We start from the raw sequence: 17871 nt of genomic DNA, 5'->3' as shown, positions 1-17871 counted from the left end.
ACCCACAAAGCTGGAATAAAAGCATCTATTTTTACTTCAAGACTATCAACTTAGCAGTCCTAACTATCTAAGACAACAACCATGGTTTAACTAAGAGGAATTCCCTACTATCTGTATCTAAGAGTTATATTCTGAATTTAGATGGACAGATTTCATCCTCACTTCACTGATATTCCCTAAAACAGAGTAAATGGCAGTGTGATCAATCCTAACCAAAACTGTGATTCACAGGGTACATGTCTGACTCAGTCAGTACAGCATGTGACTCTTGATCGTAGGGTCATGAGTTCAAGCCCCACATTGGGAGTAGAGCCTACTTTTAAAAAAAAATTGTGATTCGATATTACTAGGTCTGATGTTCTGGCAAGACAAAGGTAACAATGAATAACCTAGTTAACAGAATGAACCTCAGCTTCTCTATAAAGATAAGAACATGAATTATATCTTTCAAAATGACCCCAGGAAAAAATAAATTTTCATAATATATGCTATCTCTACAGAATAAAAAACAATAGGCACAGAGTGTAAAAGTTCTGAGATGTGTTGTGGATTATTACTAGAATAAACTTCTTCAGCAAGAAACCCACAAAAACATTTACTTCAATTAGTGTCAAATCCTGACAAATAATGAATAGAAAATGATCCGAAAACCATGCTATTGCCACTAAACCACATTTTCCCTTTTATTATCCTGCTCCATCAAGGAATAACATCGGTAAAAGTGTAGGATGACCTTTGGGTGTTTGGCTACTTCTTTCATTTCCTCCTGAGCCTCAGGGATATTCACTGGAATCACTTCTTTCTTCAGTAATGCAACATATCGTGGAGCCACTGGGTCAATAACCTGCAATAGATGGGTCCTCGTGTTAAAACATTTAGTTATTTTTAAAACTTCATAAATAAAATAAATAATAGCACAGGAATACTAACTGGCTTTCTTTGTTACTGCATTTACTAATATTTTGGTTTACCTGCTAAGTTTCCTCTAATATTTAACTGTCCAGTAGAAAAAAAGAAAATCATAATCGAAACTACATGAAATTTAGAGTTCCTTGCCAAAAATGACTACTGACAGGTGAAAAGAAACCAATTAGTTAAAGCAAAATATTACTTTTGAAAATAACTTTTAACCCTGGTATTAGAAGGTGAGGAAAAATCATCCTGCAGGGTTATATATCAATCCTATGGGTAAGTGTGAGATGTCATTTTGTATTGTTGGAGAAGTCCGTTTTCCAAGAATATATTTTATTATCACTTTTAATCAGTGTTACGCAACACATCACCACAAAAGCAAAAGAGCATTAGGCCACTATAATAAGGCAACTCTATAAATTTGTAGTAAAAACAAGACAATTCTACTGATCTGCAAGCTACATATATACGGATCACTCACTGTGTTCCCAGTACTTAGCAAGGGCCTGGCACACACAAGTAATCAACAAACATTTGCGGATTAACTGAATGAATGGTCATACTGGCTATGCTCTAACCTAACTCCACCTCTAAAACAGTAGTAGCATGCCTTTCTGAATCTGATTATCTTCCCCCTTTCACTGTTCAATTTAAAATTATCCATTATGACCACACAAAACAGAAGTGTTTAGACACTAAATAAAGCATATGGAAGAAAAATGTGGATAGAGGAATATATACAAACAGCTAAGGAGGATGCAGGAAATGGTATGGCTAATTAAACTTGGCTATGTTTGGGTTTTGTTTTTTTGGTATTATTTTTTGTTACTACTGTTTCGTTTTTTGTTTGCTTTGAGAGTATTTTTCAGCCTCTGAAAAGAATGATACAAAAATTCTGAGTGACTCAGAGGGTCACTTATATTTCATGTTGGTAGTAAATCAGGACCAGATTCTATTATTCCATTCCTTCCTTGAGTTACCTTTAAGGTCATTCTTACTAATAAGTTAAAGTTCCTTCTTTCAGCTTCAATGAACTAAAATGATCAAAGATTTTTTTTTTTAAATGATCAAAGATTTAATTTGTGATTAGTCAGTTCAGTATTTAAGCAAGGAAGATCTAATTTCTTTAAAGAAGCTAAAACTAGACAAACCAGCCTGAGAAACTTACTCCAATTCACTACAGCTCCATTTCCTCAACTGACAAAAGAAGGCAGTTTCTCATACCTGACTAATTACAATGATCACTTAGGGCAGTGGCTGGCTAGCACAAATTCTCAGGCCAGACACCACCCACTGGGGTAAGGGTAGGCCTGGGAAAGGAAAAGATTCCAGAACCCTTAACACACTTCCCCTAAACAGCTACCCTTTTATTTACTGAGATTTACTTGAAATTTTTTCATTTTAAGGAAGACTTTCCTTATTTAGAGTCAAAGAGAGAAGTTTCTACATACTTTAATTTACTAGGGAGGGAGAGAGGCAAGGGACTGGGATGAGATTGTGGGGAAAAACTATTACGTTATCATACCACTGAAATACTAACAGAGATTTTTAAATTAAAGCAGTAAATGAATGTTGATGGAAGGAACTACTACCCTGAAATGAATATTCTAAAGCGATGACTTTTCTGCCTTGACCGAAGAGTTCAAATCTTAACACTTACATAAAACCATGAAGAAAATTACAGAGATTAATACAGAGTAAACTAGTGAAATGTCTCCTATGAGTGTCAAGGTAGATTATTTAGTGGACCTAGATAGATTCTATTTAGTTATGATTCAGAAAAACTATGTATTAGTTTCCTACCAAGATGCAATGTCAGGCTAAGAAAACATAGATTATAGTGTTTTCAGAGGGATACTGATTATTACCCAACATCTCACTGTCCCCTTCATCCATTTTCTCCCCTTTTCTTTGCCATATATAATATACTCTGTAAACAAAGCTCTTTCTCCAAAGGAGCATGTACTTTAAGAGTTCCAGCTAATCCAAAGTTCACCCTCTTGTCCTTCAGCAGAAGATGCTCAAACAAAAATGTTTGGTTATTCAGAGTGGGAGAGTGTCCGAAGAATTTTATCCTTGTTCTTAATGACTGCTTCACAGTGCCAGGGCATTAAATTTAGTTCACTGATGCTTCACTTACATTTTATTCAGAGCTTGGAAAAAGCAAGCTACAAAATAACAAAGCAGGAATCAGACTGAATGGGACATGAACCCTAAATAAGAGATGTGTACCTCAAGGGTCAGAGAGTGGTAAAGTGAAGGAAGTGTAGGAAGAGGTCAGGATGGCCAGCAAAGTAAATGAAAGGATACATCATCAGAATAACTCCATTTTTACTAACAATCGAAATGTTTTAACTGTGCTGTTTTAAACATGGTTCTTGATGTTTAGAGGTCCCTCAGATGTGTGGATAAACAAAGCAGCCTGAAAAATACTTATCTACTTTCACTCCCTCTCACATCCCCATTGAAAACTATATGGAAACATTCCCTGTCTGCTCCATCAATGAGGCAATTGCCCCTCCCCTCCAACTACAGAAGGAAGTTTACTCTGTAAGGAGGAGGGTGTCTAGATCCTTGCAGATACCAGAAGGAGCTGAAAGTGAGGGTATTGCACAGAAAGACAAGGGGATTAAGTGAATGTATGATACTAGGTAGGCCCTCAGTCTTCCTCCGTCCCGCTCCAAAGCTCTGACAGCCAAGCCTTCACACTTCAAGCAAGTAATTAAAAAAATTTCTCTGGAAAAACTGCCTAATCCAAGAGACAAGAGATAAAGTTACTGACATAGAGGTTCTCCAACTAACTGACTCAGCCAGGTCACCCTACTGTGAGGTTCAGCTGACAAGTCCAAGTCTTTCTTTCAGGGCTTCTAACTGTGCCTTTAGTCCTCCAGGTTAAACATGAACAGATAACCTAGACTATCCAGACCTCTGAGATGTCTTTAATAGCCTTTAATATGAAACCAAAAGCCAAAGTAATACATGGGGAAGAGATGTCATAAAAAAATAATTCCTATCAGTGTTAATATTCTAAGCATGAAACAGGAACAAGAAGTTTTGTTTTGTTTTCTAATTCAGAGAACAAGAGAAATCTTATTTGGAAATATGATACATAAATGAACTAGTTCCCAGAACAAAAGGAAGGAGCTTCCAGATTAGAAGCCACATGTTCTTCCGATGGACAGAGATTAAAACAGAGTCCCACCATAACATATCAGCATGAAATTTCAGAGTGAAAAAACATCATACACAAGAAATCTTCATCCTTACCCAACCCTTCTCAGGGAGCTCTAAGGATGGAGAATAGCAACGCAAGAGAAATGTTAAGAGGAGGGAGATCTAAGAACCAGGCAATCCGTTACAGAACAAGAGCAAAGGGGATCCTAGAACGATAATGGTTGACCTCTGAAGACTGCTGAGCTTCAGAAGCTAACGGGCCGGGCCCCTCATCCAGATCAGCACAGAGCAGTGCAGAAGGCTCCAGCAGAGCTGTCTACACGATGAAACTGAAAGAGTAGGAAGGCACAAGAACATCTTGGTAGGAAATTTAGACGACTCATGGAGAGTTGAAGTTAGAAGCAGAAAACTTAACAAATGAGGAAAAACAAAACAATCAACTACAAGAAAACCAACAGGACTGAGAAAGAGACCTATGTCCCCTCTTTCTACTGGGAGACAAATGAGGATATTTGAAACTTAAAAAAAAAAAAAAAAGTAAAGAAGTAGCAACACACACATCTTACTTAGAGATATAGGCAATAAAAATATCAAAGAATGATCTAAAAGAGTTGCAAGTGATTTCTCTAGGGGAAGAAAATGGAAGAAAAAAAGAGGAAAATGTCGTTCAACCTTACAGACCCTGCAGAACTGACTGCAGTGAAATACAGTGAACTAAGTACATATGTCTAACTTTATTAAAACTTAAAACCTTTAAAATTTGGGTTATTAATGAAATGTACACCAAATTTACTTTGCTTGTAAATTCTACTTATTAGTAACTGCAGCAACAGAAAGAACCAATTAATTTCTTTATGTATCAAAAAACACACAAGACTGAAACAAATTCAAGACACATGCGAGACAAGCAAGTATTTCTTGAGGCAAGGCATCAGCACAATCAAGCAGCAATAAGAAAAAAGAATTACAGAACACAATCACAGAAACTATGGTTTAAAACACGGCATTTTAATGATTTGCCTTATTATAGTGTCTAAGCATCTGCTTCCAATTAGTAATTACAATGTCAATATGCAGTATTCCTTATTTGACTTTCATTTAAGAAACAGTTAAAAAAAAAAAAGCTAGATTCAAGAAGTCACAGGAATTATAATTAGTGAAACTTCAATACAACTCGGTGAAACACACAACTTTAAAACTCTGTCCTCTCAGCACACAAGGGAACAGTGGAATGAAGTTAGCCAAATCTTCCCTTTGCCACTAAGAAAACTAGAGGACATATTTTTGAAAACTAGGAATAATGCATTTTCAATGGATTTGTATAAGTAAGTGCTTTATATAAATGTGATTGTGCTTCAAAGCTGTATAACATCTCAGGTTATAACATGTAATATGCTAAAAGCTATGTGCTAAGTAAGGCAAATAAAAGCATTAAGTAATACCTTCTTACAGAGAGCTCGCAGCTTGAAAGCAGAAAAATGAAATGCAGTGTTCATAAAAGATTTAAGGAAAAAACTGTTACCTTTCCCCATTAACTCCAAGTTTATTTGTTTTAATCACTGTGACTTGTTTGATTTAGCTAACAGGCTTAATGGTCTTTATAGGTTTAAGAAAGGAAAACATTCCATTTTCCTGATGGTCTACAAAATGGTAACGTTCTTCACAAAGTTTTCTCTACAATGAACACACTAATGATTCATGTACATATATTATTCAGGACTTAGGCACAAGAAAGGAGGACCAAGAGTCAAAATATGTACCTTTTTATTAAATGCCCAAATTTTGTCCCACTCCATGTTCACAACTGAACGTGAAGAGCCCTAGAAAATCAATGATAAAATGACTTAAAAAGGCAAAAGGTATTCATTAGACAATTTAAGCTAAGTATGTTAGGAAAAAAAACCCAAAATACTTCAAAGTTTACTATCTTTGGAATACAAAGCTTAGTATGCACAAACTCATTGTGTTACCCTGAAGAGCCAGAGTCAAGAACCATATATTTCACTAGATAAAAATGCTACAGGTTGTTGCCTTTGTCCCACTTCCGCTTACCAGCACAGGACATTCTCAGTCTTCTACTATTATAAACATACTCCTAAAAAAAAAAAATCTGCCCTTGCATTATAAGGAACAAGGAATAGAATGAACAGAAATAATAGAGACTAAAGGGATATTAATGAGACTTGAAAACTCAAACAGAGAAGCTGGAAACCAAAGTGTAGGTCACCTGAGCAGCAATAAACTGTTTCAGCCCTTCAACGGTCATTCCTCTTCTGAGCACACCACGAACCGTAGGAAACCTTGGGTCATCCCTGGGAAATAGGGAAATTTTTAAGTACCAAGAAGATCTTTTTAAATGTACAAACACAGGAAAAACAAAATACCTTAAAGAAAAAATTGTAGTCAGCTTTGGAAATATTTGAATAAGAGTTGTTTATATAATAAGTGGGTAGATCATAGTATCAGCGAGCCCACAATTCATGGAAAAGGAAAACTGCTGACTAGTCAAATATGACGCAGTAAAATAAATGCACTACTAGAAAAAATAAAAGCACATTTCAAAAAGATACAAAGGAAACATCTTCAAATATGGAAAAGCTATGCATTAAAACATTCTGATTTGCTTTTTATTTAACAACTATTCAAGGCCCTCTATATTCTACATACGACCACAAGAATCAGATAAGAGATGGTATCGTGTATCCACGTATGAATAAACTGTACAAAGCCCTCTGGGCTGTAAAAGATAGTTATTTATACATTAGTTATTAACACTAATAACTGCAGAAATTTGCAAACTTTACTAAGTCTGCTATAGAATCCTTTGCCTAGAGCCCAAGATAAATTTGCCCTTTATCAAATTCAGCTCCACAATAAACCAGTATAAAATACATATTATTGAACAAATACTTAATAAATCATGTGATGCTAATAGAAACTAATATATACATTCTTGTTAATTCAGATAAAAAATATTCTGTGATGCTAATAGAAACTAATATATAGGGATCCCTGGGTGGCGCAGCGGTTTGGCGCCTGCCTTTGGCCCAGGGCGCGATCCTGGAGACCCGGGATCGAATCCCACATCGGGCTCCCGGAGCATGGAGCCTGCTTCTCCCTCTGCCTGTGTCTCTGCCTCTCTCTCTCTCTGTGACTATCATATTTAAAAAAAAAAAAAAAAAAAAGAAACTAATATATACATTCTTGTTAATTCAGATAAAAAATATTCTTAGACTTATCCAGCATGGTACCTAATCCGAACAGATTTCATTTAGACTGGCAGATACATGGCTACAAGATGACTTTAATTTTTATAGTCCTCTTTCTTGTAGAAATCTCATTTAGGTTTTTAATATGCTACAAAGATTTGCAAACTTTTTCCTAGATGGTGAGTCCTCTGGGCAACCAAAAGTTCCAAAAGGTGGGTCTTCACCACCAAGGCAGAGACCCTTTATGTCTTCACCTCAACTCAGGTGATTTTTGGCATTCTTGGGACCCAGATGAAAGGAAAAGCCTCAGAGCCTCAGAATAATATGAAGAATGGTAACCAGATATATAAAAGACCAAAGGCACAACACTTTTTTACAAAATGCTAAGATCTGCAGAGAATATGCCCTTGTGTGTTTTTCATTCCCATGCACCAGGATCCAAATGAGCACTCCGTGTTTGTAGCATTAAAATAAAGGGGAGGGATAGGGGGACTCAGGGACCTGATGGGCTGGATGGAAAAAAGGTAAAGACCAGAAACCCTCAAGGCCCACTCATTCCACCTCCTCCCATTCACCCTCCCCATCCCTCAAAACAGTTTTAAAATCACTGATATACCATGTTGTTACGTCCTCTCAATTCTAGTTAACAGTAAACATACCATCCATCTACCAATCCTTCGTTGACAAACCATGTCAGTTTTCTTTTGGAGAGCACTGTGTTGTTGAGATTTAGTCGACTATATTCCCAAATATATGGTTTTCTTATGCCTAAGGCTTCAATTATCCAATAAAACTGTTCATCCCTGTCATGGTATTCTGTTGTTCTCAGAGCATGTGTAACACCTTCAATACTGTCAACTATGGGGCAGGCAAAATCATATGTCGGATAAACACTGGAAAAAAAAAGGATATATTAAAAACCAAAATGAAGCATTTTACCCTTTTCATCTTAAACATTATAAGCAGCCATAGTAACTTGAAATAAATTCCTTAGGGCAGCCTGGGTGGCTGAGTGGTTTAGCGCCGCCTTCAGCCCAGGGCATAATCGCATGATCCTGGAGACCCAGGATCGAGTCCCACGTTGGGCTCCCTGCATGGAGCCTGCTTCTGTCTCTGCCTCTCTCTCTCTGTATCTCATGAATAAATAAAATCTTTAAAAAAAAAAAAAAAGAAAGAAAGAAAGAAATTCCCTAGATGTTAGGAATTTCTTAAAAATCAACAGGTTTGGGCAGCCCGGGTGGCTCAGCGGTTTAGCACCACTTTTAGCCTGGGGTGTGATCAATGAGACCCAGGGTCAAGTCCCACGTCAAGCTCTCAGCATGGAGCCTGCTTCTACCTCTGCCTTTGTCTCTGCCTCTCTCTCAGTGTCTCTAATGAATAAATAAGTAAAATCTTAAAAAAAAAAAAATCAATAGGTTTTATGACGTATAGTATTAATATTCAAAGCATATCAAGATATTATCAGTCTTTGAGGATAATAGTTAACCCACACAATATTCAAACAAAAAAGCAAATTTGCAATTTAATGGACAACTGGGTATTGGCACAGCAAATTCTACAATCATATTTCTGTAACGACCAATACATAGTATGGTAGGAGGCAATAAGCAATATATAGTTGACCTTTGAACACCACAAATTAGAACTGCATGGGTCCACTGATACATGGATTTTTATAAATACAGTACAGTACTACAAATGTGTTCTTATGATTTTTTTTTTGTTCTTATGATTTTTTAAATAACATTTTCTCTGGCTTATTTTGAGTAAAATATTATAATATACATAACATACAAAATATGTGCTAACTTGGTGTTTATGTTATCAGTAAGGCTCCTGGTCAACAGGAGACTATTAAACTTTTGGGGATCAAAAGTTACATAGATTTTTCACTGCATAGGGGGAGTCAGCATCCTGAATCCTTGCCTTGTTTAAGAGTCAACTGTACATCATAATTCAAGAGTATTTTTAGCTTTTCAATATCTTAATTAATCTCACACTTGAGTAAATGCCAAAGCTTAAATCTCCTGTAATTAAATGAATTTAAGAACAAAGCATTTCCTTCTCTGATAAATAGGAGAGGAAAAAAACCATTAATTAAAATTCCATTTATGATGGAATAGTGTTAAAACAATTCATGATTAAAATAATGCACAAACACTTTGAATTTTAACAACAAAATACTGCATCATGTCTTCTAATTTTTAGGATACTTCATTAAAATACTACTCTATTATGTTTGGCAATTATTTGATACTGAAAATGTGTAAAAATGGGTATCCAAAATCATTTTTCCAAATGTATTCAAAGTATTTACTTAATAAAATAAGGAAAAAGCTCTGTTACAAAGGGAAGACTCTAACATATACACCTGTAGCCATATATATAAGGTGAATGTCTATATATGGACACACACACACAACTACATCCACAAATTTAAAGAAAGTTACATTAGCTAAACAGGTTACTATTTACATTCCCTAATCTCTTCAAAAGTGTTGATTCAGCATTTATATGTAGTAGGCTTCTTCAAAGTATAAAAAATATATTCTACTTTACTTAATGAAAGTAAATTAACATGGGAGGGGAACTCGTTTAAAGAAAAAAATCATTAACTGAAAACCCACACAAAAAACTACTAATCAAAACTAGACAAAAGACATATGATACTTTCCTATGTTGTTTAAATTTCTGTATATTTTCAATTTACTTTTGTGAATCAGTTTATGCCCAAGAGAATCCAAATTCATCAGAGGAAGAAAAAGGTCTTCTAAAGATATACACTACAGTAAACCTAATCAATACATAAAAAGCAACTTTAGGCAGACTGAAGGACTTTTATAAGATGAAAGGGATCTTAGAATTAAACTAGCATAATCTTAATCAACAGGTGAGTAAACAGGCCAAGAGATTAGGTTACATGCTGTACCAAGTTATTAATCTGTGGATGAACAAAGATCCAGGTCTCCTGACTATTCTGCATCTACTCTGTTTTACAGAGATCATCTCATCAAAGCAAAATCATAGTAGGCTACCGAGCATAATTAAAGAGACATACTCACTTGTATTTATTTCCAGTTCTTGGATGTGGCTGAATTTTACAGCGATAAAGTGTTGGATCTCTCATACATCCATTATTACTACTCATGTCAATTTTTGCTCTAAGACAACAGGACTGACCAAACTGGCTTCCTTTTTTCATTTCTTCCCACATTTGCAGATTCTTCTCAACAGCTATAAAATGATAATTATATTATAGTTTATCTAATGTATTACTAATCTAGTTGAATTCAAATTATATTAATAGTCTCATAATTTGATACCAATGTTCATATTCTACTTATATATTATAAGTACACCCCACTTGTTTAAAAGTACTATAATAGGGATCCCTGGGTGGCACAGTGGTTTGGCGCTTGCCTTTGGCCCAGGGCGCGATCCTGGAGACCTGGGATCAAATCCCACGTCAGGCTCCCAGTGCATGGAGCCTGCTTCTCCCTGTGCCTACGTCTCTGCCTCTCTCTCTGTCTCTCTGTGACTATCATAAATAAATAAAAATTAAAAAAAAAATTAAAAAAAAAAATAAAAGTACTATAATAGTTCTAACATCTGGTATGAAGAATAAATGCATTATTTTTTTATGAGGAAGTCTCACAAAACATTTACGAAGAATATTCTATAAATATGTCTTCAGAAGTCAAATCAATACATTCCACTGATGAAGTACTGATTAAGGGCAAGAGAGAAAACCATGAGGCCTGAAGGTTTTTCTCATCCTGCATTTCTCATTTTCCCAAGACACAACTGGCCAGCCCTTGACCCCCTCAAATTTAACACTGCATTTGAGGCAGAAGCATTCTGTCCCTTTGCCACCTAATGCCCAGTGGACAAGCCAGACTGGCCTGATCCACAGGACATCAGCACTACAGCGCACCACCAGGTAAAGAACCCAGCTTGGGCTATGAGCCTGACCCTGGGCTCCCTGAAAGCCCTGTCAGTCATTCTCGTGGAAAGCAGAAGACTCTTAGATCAAAAAACATGAGAGATCACAGAAAACAATGGCACAAGTTTAATCCCAGAAAAAAAGAATTCTATGTTCCAAGTAGCTATAGTTCTATTTGTGTGAGAATACTGAAAACCTGCCCCATGTGGTAGGAAAGAAATAACATAATGATTCTCCGTGGAAGCTCCTTAAGATATAATGGAAACTTTACCTGCCCTCAAAAAATCAAATGAGGTCTAAAAGTACAGTTGTTAACTATCTTTGAAAATGTAGGGAAACTTTAAAAAGAGAGATAAAGACTTCTGTAACTATCTGAATTTACTATACACTTCCCAAGATTTAAATACAGTATTGGGCAGCCTGGGTGGCTCAGCAGTTTAGCACCACCTTCAGCCCACGGCCTGATCCTGGAAACCCTGGATCAAGTACCATGTCAGGTTCCCTGCATGGAGCCTGCTTCTCCCTCTCCCTGTGTCTCTCATGAATAAATAAAATAATAAAAAACAAGATTTAAATACAGTATTGTGGAAATTATGGCACTGTAACTGTGGAATGAAAATAGCCCTATTTAGTAGTTCAAGGGACAAGTAATGAATAAAAAAGATATGCTTTTTCATTAAGTAATACTTCTGAGATACAGAATAATACCAAGTTTAAATATTATATTCACATTTACCCACATGCTAAAAAGATTTGGATCTAATAACATGATCATCAAACATTTTATAGAAAGACTAAGTTCTCTTTTGGAGAACTACAAAAAGTTGCAGAAGTAACCATTCAAATGGAATGAATACAATGCAAAAGATGGCACACACATTTTGCATGTGGTTGTGATGCCAACAATAACTATGTGAAAATGATAAAGAAAAAAGAAATCTGTGATGAATTAATACATGAGTTATACTCCCAAATGTCTCAAACCAGCATCTTTCATATAAGTCTTCTTCTACTAAAGACGCAGAATAGAAGCCCATCAATTAAAATACAAAACACTAAATGTGCCTTACAGTTTTTTCTATGCTTGGATTCTATCCTCTGTTCACGTTCTGCTTTCATCTGCTCAGCAGGAGTATCATCCACATAAGCCTTCCCTTCCTGAATTAGCTTCTCTGCATATTTCATTATAGTTTCAAAATGATCCGAGGTGTAAGTAAATTGATCTGGTTTGATATGCAACATTGCAACATCTTCCAAGATAACCTGCAAAAAGAATCCAAAATAACCATCAACTTATCTTTTGCATTTTCTTGTGTATTTGCAATCCTTGATACTGCATTTGGGTAAATGTAATAATACACCATCAGTCACACACACACACACACACACAAAAAAAAAAGCCTGAAAATGGTTGTGCAAGTTGTATATTAGATCAGACAAGGAAAAAAAAGATATTCATTATATTAGTCTCCAAATTTTCAGCTGAGAAAGCTGATCTCATGATGGAGCTTTTCATTTACTCTGGAAAACTGGTTATTATTGGTCATACTGACATTCATTTGCCCTCTCTTTGAATATATTGCAGTACTTCTGAATAAAGAGGATAAATGAGGCTAGGAAACTTCCCCAATTTTCCAATGCCTACTTAGTGCTTGTTTCATTCATATACTTACAATTATATGACAAAAAGGAAACCTACCTCTAATGACCAATTCATTTAAGAAATTGGTACTTACAGAAAAATATAGCACATTTTGGTAAATTATACAATTGAGGAAGAAAAAAACAAATTGAAGTTTTTTGGTATAGGAGCTCAATATTGCTTGATTTAGGTCTCAGACACAGAATATACAGATGAAGGAAATAAGCAGCTACGAGAACAAAATTTACTCTCATACCATGAAGGTATCAGGTCACCAACTAATTTTAATTAACTTTTCTGACAAAGGGTCATCACTACACCTTTAATTACCTTCTCAAAATCTTCCTTTTCTTTTTCAGGATTTGTGTCATCAAATCTCATGATCAGTTTCCCTTTAAAGTTAACCTGGTAGTGCTGGTTCAGAAGAGCAGCTTTTGCATGCCCAATGTGTAAGTAACTAAAACAAAAACATTTCACAAAGAAACTCATTAACATGTTTTAACTAAATACTTAAACTTAACCTTTTTGAGGAGATGAGAACTAAACAAAAATCCTTCTAGTTGGTACTCCAGTCATATTTTATTTTCTAATAAAAAAGTACTGCGATAGAAAATCTGACCCTCACAGGAAGAAAAAGACTACAACATTTATAAAATAATCACAAGAAACAATTTTATACGTAAAATCTCACAAAGGGACAAGTTATTTGTTAACATTACAACCTTGAGGAAAAAAAACTAAACAAAAACAAAACAATCTTAAGGAAAATCTTTTTTCTTATAGAGGAAATGACTAGTCATTTAGTTAGAGGAATATTGCTTCCAAAACGGCTTCCAGTGTTACTCAGGAGTGTACCTTCTTCACTAAGACTTGGTGCTACTGAAAACTGAGCACCCACCTCACGCAGGCCAGCGAGAGGCATTTCTGAGGTCACCACTGCCATATAAGGACTCCACGAAAGGGCACATGAGGATCAGGAGGCTGCACAAGAGCCACGTACTTCTCAAAACATCAGTTTTCTCAGAAGCCAACATAAAAGGATTTTAACTAAAGGACATTCCAGTACCAATGCTCCATGAATCACAATCTATGAAAACACTATTCTGTTCCTACAAGCAGTTGGTAATTACAAGGAATAAAATATGTCACAGGCACTGTTGATAATATTCTGTATCAACATTCTCCTCTATCAGTGAAGTGTGTAAAAAACAGTATCCTATGCCACCATTGTTGAAAGTACCCTCTCCCAGGCAGCAAACACGGCATGAAACAAGGAAGTTTTAATAATCAGTTCTCACGAATTTTTACCAGTTTTCCCCTAATAATGACAGCCACGGTCCCACTGTGCTAGTCTCCTAGTTTCATGCCAATCTGATCTCAACTGTTGTCAACAGGGGAGGGGAAAATACAACTCCTTGTAAATCTTCACATCAATTTTTAAATCAATCCATGTTTTAAAATTCCTGCAGCATTCTAGATTGATGGCTCAATGTTAACAAATGTTTCTATGCACAGGTTAACACAGACAAGTACAAAGTAATGCATTTAGGGTTATTCAAAACTTTCTGCATAAAATAAAAGGCTGTTACTGGTTTCCCAGATGAGATTCTAAAACAGAAAAAGGACATTAGGGAAAAACAAATGAACTCCAAAAAAAGTATGGCGTTTAGTAATAGTAATAATATATCAGTAATGGCTCACCACTTGTGACAAAGGTACCACACTAGTATAAGATGTTAACAGATAACTGGGTTACAGATAACTGGGTGCAATGTGTGTGGGAACATTTTGGACTACATTATTTCTGTAAATTAAAACTATTCTAAAAACAAAATGTTTGCCAAAAATAAAATAAATGACTGTGAGTTCCAAGAAAGAAACAGTAATACTTTCTGCAGTCTTTTTTGAAAGTTATACCTGTATCATGCTATACCCATCATTATTAGAAAGAGGGGAAAAACCCAACAAACTAATAATCACTGACACTAATCACAAATAATCACTACCCATATTATATGACAGTTAGTGTGCTTGGCTTTATATAAAGGAATTAATTTAGGAGGGTGAGGAAATCAAACCATTATGCTAAAGATTTTATTTCTGAATCTGAAATGTATGTGGTTCTAACAATTCTATGAGGCCAAGAAAGCTAACAGGACTATAAAATATTCACCAGGTAACTAAAATAATCAGCTCAAGAGAAAACTTGTATCAGATTAGCCAAAGAAAAGATGTATGCTACTGTCAGTACAAATACCAAATTAGGTTTCTGCCACACATAACAGACATAGGCAGAATTTTAAGTCAAATTGGACTCTAGAGCCAGATAACACAAGTTTGAGTTTGGCAAATTACCAAAATATTAATCAGTTTCTGAAATCATTTGTAAAATGCAGATATTAAAGTGCTTTCCTCACAGGGCTGTTAGAATTATAACACTGTAGAATGCTTGGTAATACCTGTACATAAGAGATGCTATATATGTCAGCTAAGAATAAGGAAAAAGACAAAAGTCAAGCCTTCTGCCCTTTCATGAAAGACACAGAAAAATAAAATGACTAAAAAGAAAAATTAAAAGAGGGAGCCTGGCTGGCTCAGTTGGTAGAGCATGCAACTCTTCATCTAAAGGGTGTAAATTTAAAGCCACATGCCGGGTGTAGAGATTACCTAAAAATAAAATCTTTAAAAAAAAAAAAAAAAAACTTTAAAAATTCTTTGTAGTATAAAGGGATACAATAAAAATTATGAATAGTAAAACAAAAACAAAAAAAATAAAAAACACCTGAATACCAATTTATATTCTAAATCGCAAAACTGTATTTGGCCAAAAGCATGGTCTCTGAAATTGACATAATTATGGCAGACAAATGTACTCTAGCACATTAGAAACTAGTTAGTTCCATCTATCCTTTACCTCACTGCCTAGAACAACAAACTTAAAAAAGTAGAGAGAAAATGTGGAATCCTAAAACTGATGTTCCTGTCAATGGCACTTATGAAAAGTTTGTGGAGAACTATTAAACACAGTTAAAATGTTTTTTTCCTTATCTGCTACTCCCTATTGCCTACACATTCCACTCATCACAAATGGCTAAGAATTTAGCTAAAGAAAACAAAATCTAATATTAAAAAATTGCAGAGGGGATCCCTGGGTGGCTCGGCGGTTTAGCGCTGCCTTCAGCCCAGGGCGTGATCCTGGAGACCCGGGATCGGGTCCTGCACTGGGCTCCCTGCATGGAGCCTACTTCTCCCTCTGCCTGTGTCTCTGCCTCTCTCTCTCTCTGTCTCTCATGAATGAATAAGTAAATAATATCTTAAAAAAAAACAAAAACAAAAAAACTTGGGAAACAAAATCACCTCACTTACCAAATATGGCATAATACTTTCCTAATGGTTAAGTTCCTGAGGCCAATCACCTTAATAACAGCCATTTTATTGTATTATTATCACTATCACTGGAAGGGTGTTATTACAATCCTATCCAGCATGCGCAGAGAAGCTGACGCATGTGTAAATGGGGACTCCCCTCAGCCTTGGGCAATGCTGGGCAAAGCCCCAGGCAGCCCCAGGCTGGTAGCTGCCAGCCAGAACAATCTATTTCTCTAAAGAACTATTCAAATGTTATTATTTTCTATTGGTGCTCAAAGTGAAAAGGGGCTAGGAAACCTGCTGACAATAGAAAGAACGGAAAAGGAATAGGCTTTTCAGGAGGCCCCTATCTTTATTCCAGAAAAGGAAAAATAAATAAGTAAAAAATAATTCTATCATAACTTCTGCTTAAAGGACTGCTCCAGGTACAAATACAAATCCTTATTAAATGAGAGCCTAAAAATCTCAAAATGTAAACAATACTTAAGGCTATTTATGGGTATTTTTCTATTTAAAGTTCTCTCTGGGATAAAACAACATTATCTAATTAATAAGCTAAAACTACAAATTTAATACATTAACATTAATTGTCAATAATAGAGTATTAAGATGTTTAGAATTTTGATTCCCATCATCAAAATTTTATTTTCTTCTATATTAGCAATCTAGAAACATTAAAAGTATTGAACTATCTCTATGCTTTTCCACTAAATATTATTCCACTGTAATTACAAGTTACATTTTCTTACCCACTAGCCTCTGGAGGAAATCTGACAGTAACCTTTCCCATCTCAGCACCTGGAAGCTCAACAAATTTCCCAACATCTTGTTTTTTCTCAGGTGTCTGAAAAGCAGAACAGAAACAACAAATACAGTTCTATCATTAAATGTTTAAGAATACATTCATTCAACAAATACTCAGTAGCCACTATGTGTGAGGGACGGTTATGAGACAAATGATGACTAGAACACTGTCCTTGCACTTGAGGACCCAAAACCTTGGGAAGGATGTAAATAAAACCAAATACTGCTAATAGAAATATACATATATACTTATAGAGTGCTGTTAAAGCAGTCAGTTGAAGTTAACCAACAGCCTCTAAAGTCATCAGGGAAAGCTTAAAAGGAGGTCAGAATCAAGTTGGACTTTAAAAAAATGTGTGGAAATATATCCAATGCAGAATGTGTAAGAGTCTTAATTCTAAGAAAAGGAACAACAGCACAAGTAAAACACAAAGACAGTATGATTGCTCATGAAAAGTTAGAAATGCACGTGGAATGGGTGGGCCAGGAAGCCGAAACTGTTGCCAAGGCCCAAAATATGAAGCCCCTTAAAAACGTGCTTTTAGGTTTTAGGCAGTGAGGAAATCCCAGGAGTAACGAGACCATTTATTTGCATTTTCTAAAACAATACCCAGGACAATGCAGAGGCTGAACTAGAAGAGAAAGACTTTGGATGAGATTGTGGTATTAAATCAAGCAGGGGGTAATGAGGCTTCAATAAAAACCAGTAGAAATGTTGGGAAATATCAGGAAGGGGGACAGAACATAAAGACTCCTAACTCGGGGAAACGAACTAGGGGTGGTGGAAGGGGAGGAGGGCGGGTGTTGGAGGGGAATGG

At 35.7% G+C, this 17871-nt stretch overlaps 1 protein-coding gene across 1 annotated transcript in view; it reads right to left on the bottom strand.

Annotated features, from left to right (window-relative positions):
* The window catches only part of EPRS1 (glutamyl-prolyl-tRNA synthetase 1), a 64732-nt gene that overhangs the window by 35614 nt on the left and 11247 nt on the right, over window positions 1-17871 (bottom strand). The window contains exons 6-13 of the mRNA XM_041722269.1: window positions 16999-17093; window positions 13211-13337; window positions 12309-12501; window positions 10358-10529; window positions 7955-8188; window positions 6314-6398; window positions 5847-5906; window positions 734-844 (exon numbers count right to left, since the gene is read on the bottom strand). Coding sequence (XP_041578203.1) covers window positions 734-844; window positions 5847-5906; window positions 6314-6398; window positions 7955-8188; window positions 10358-10529; window positions 12309-12501; window positions 13211-13337; window positions 16999-17093 — 1077 coding nt within the window. The remainder of the gene's footprint in view (window positions 1-733; window positions 845-5846; window positions 5907-6313; window positions 6399-7954; window positions 8189-10357; window positions 10530-12308; window positions 12502-13210; window positions 13338-16998; window positions 17094-17871) is intronic.

The sequence above is a fragment of the Vulpes lagopus genome, chromosome 11, assembly GCF_018345385.1.
Source record: "Vulpes lagopus strain Blue_001 chromosome 11, ASM1834538v1, whole genome shotgun sequence".
NCBI classification, from domain to species: domain Eukaryota; kingdom Metazoa; phylum Chordata; class Mammalia; order Carnivora; family Canidae; genus Vulpes; species Vulpes lagopus.
The sequence above is the reverse complement of the archived record's forward strand: the minus strand, read 5'-3'. Positions and strand labels throughout refer to the sequence as shown.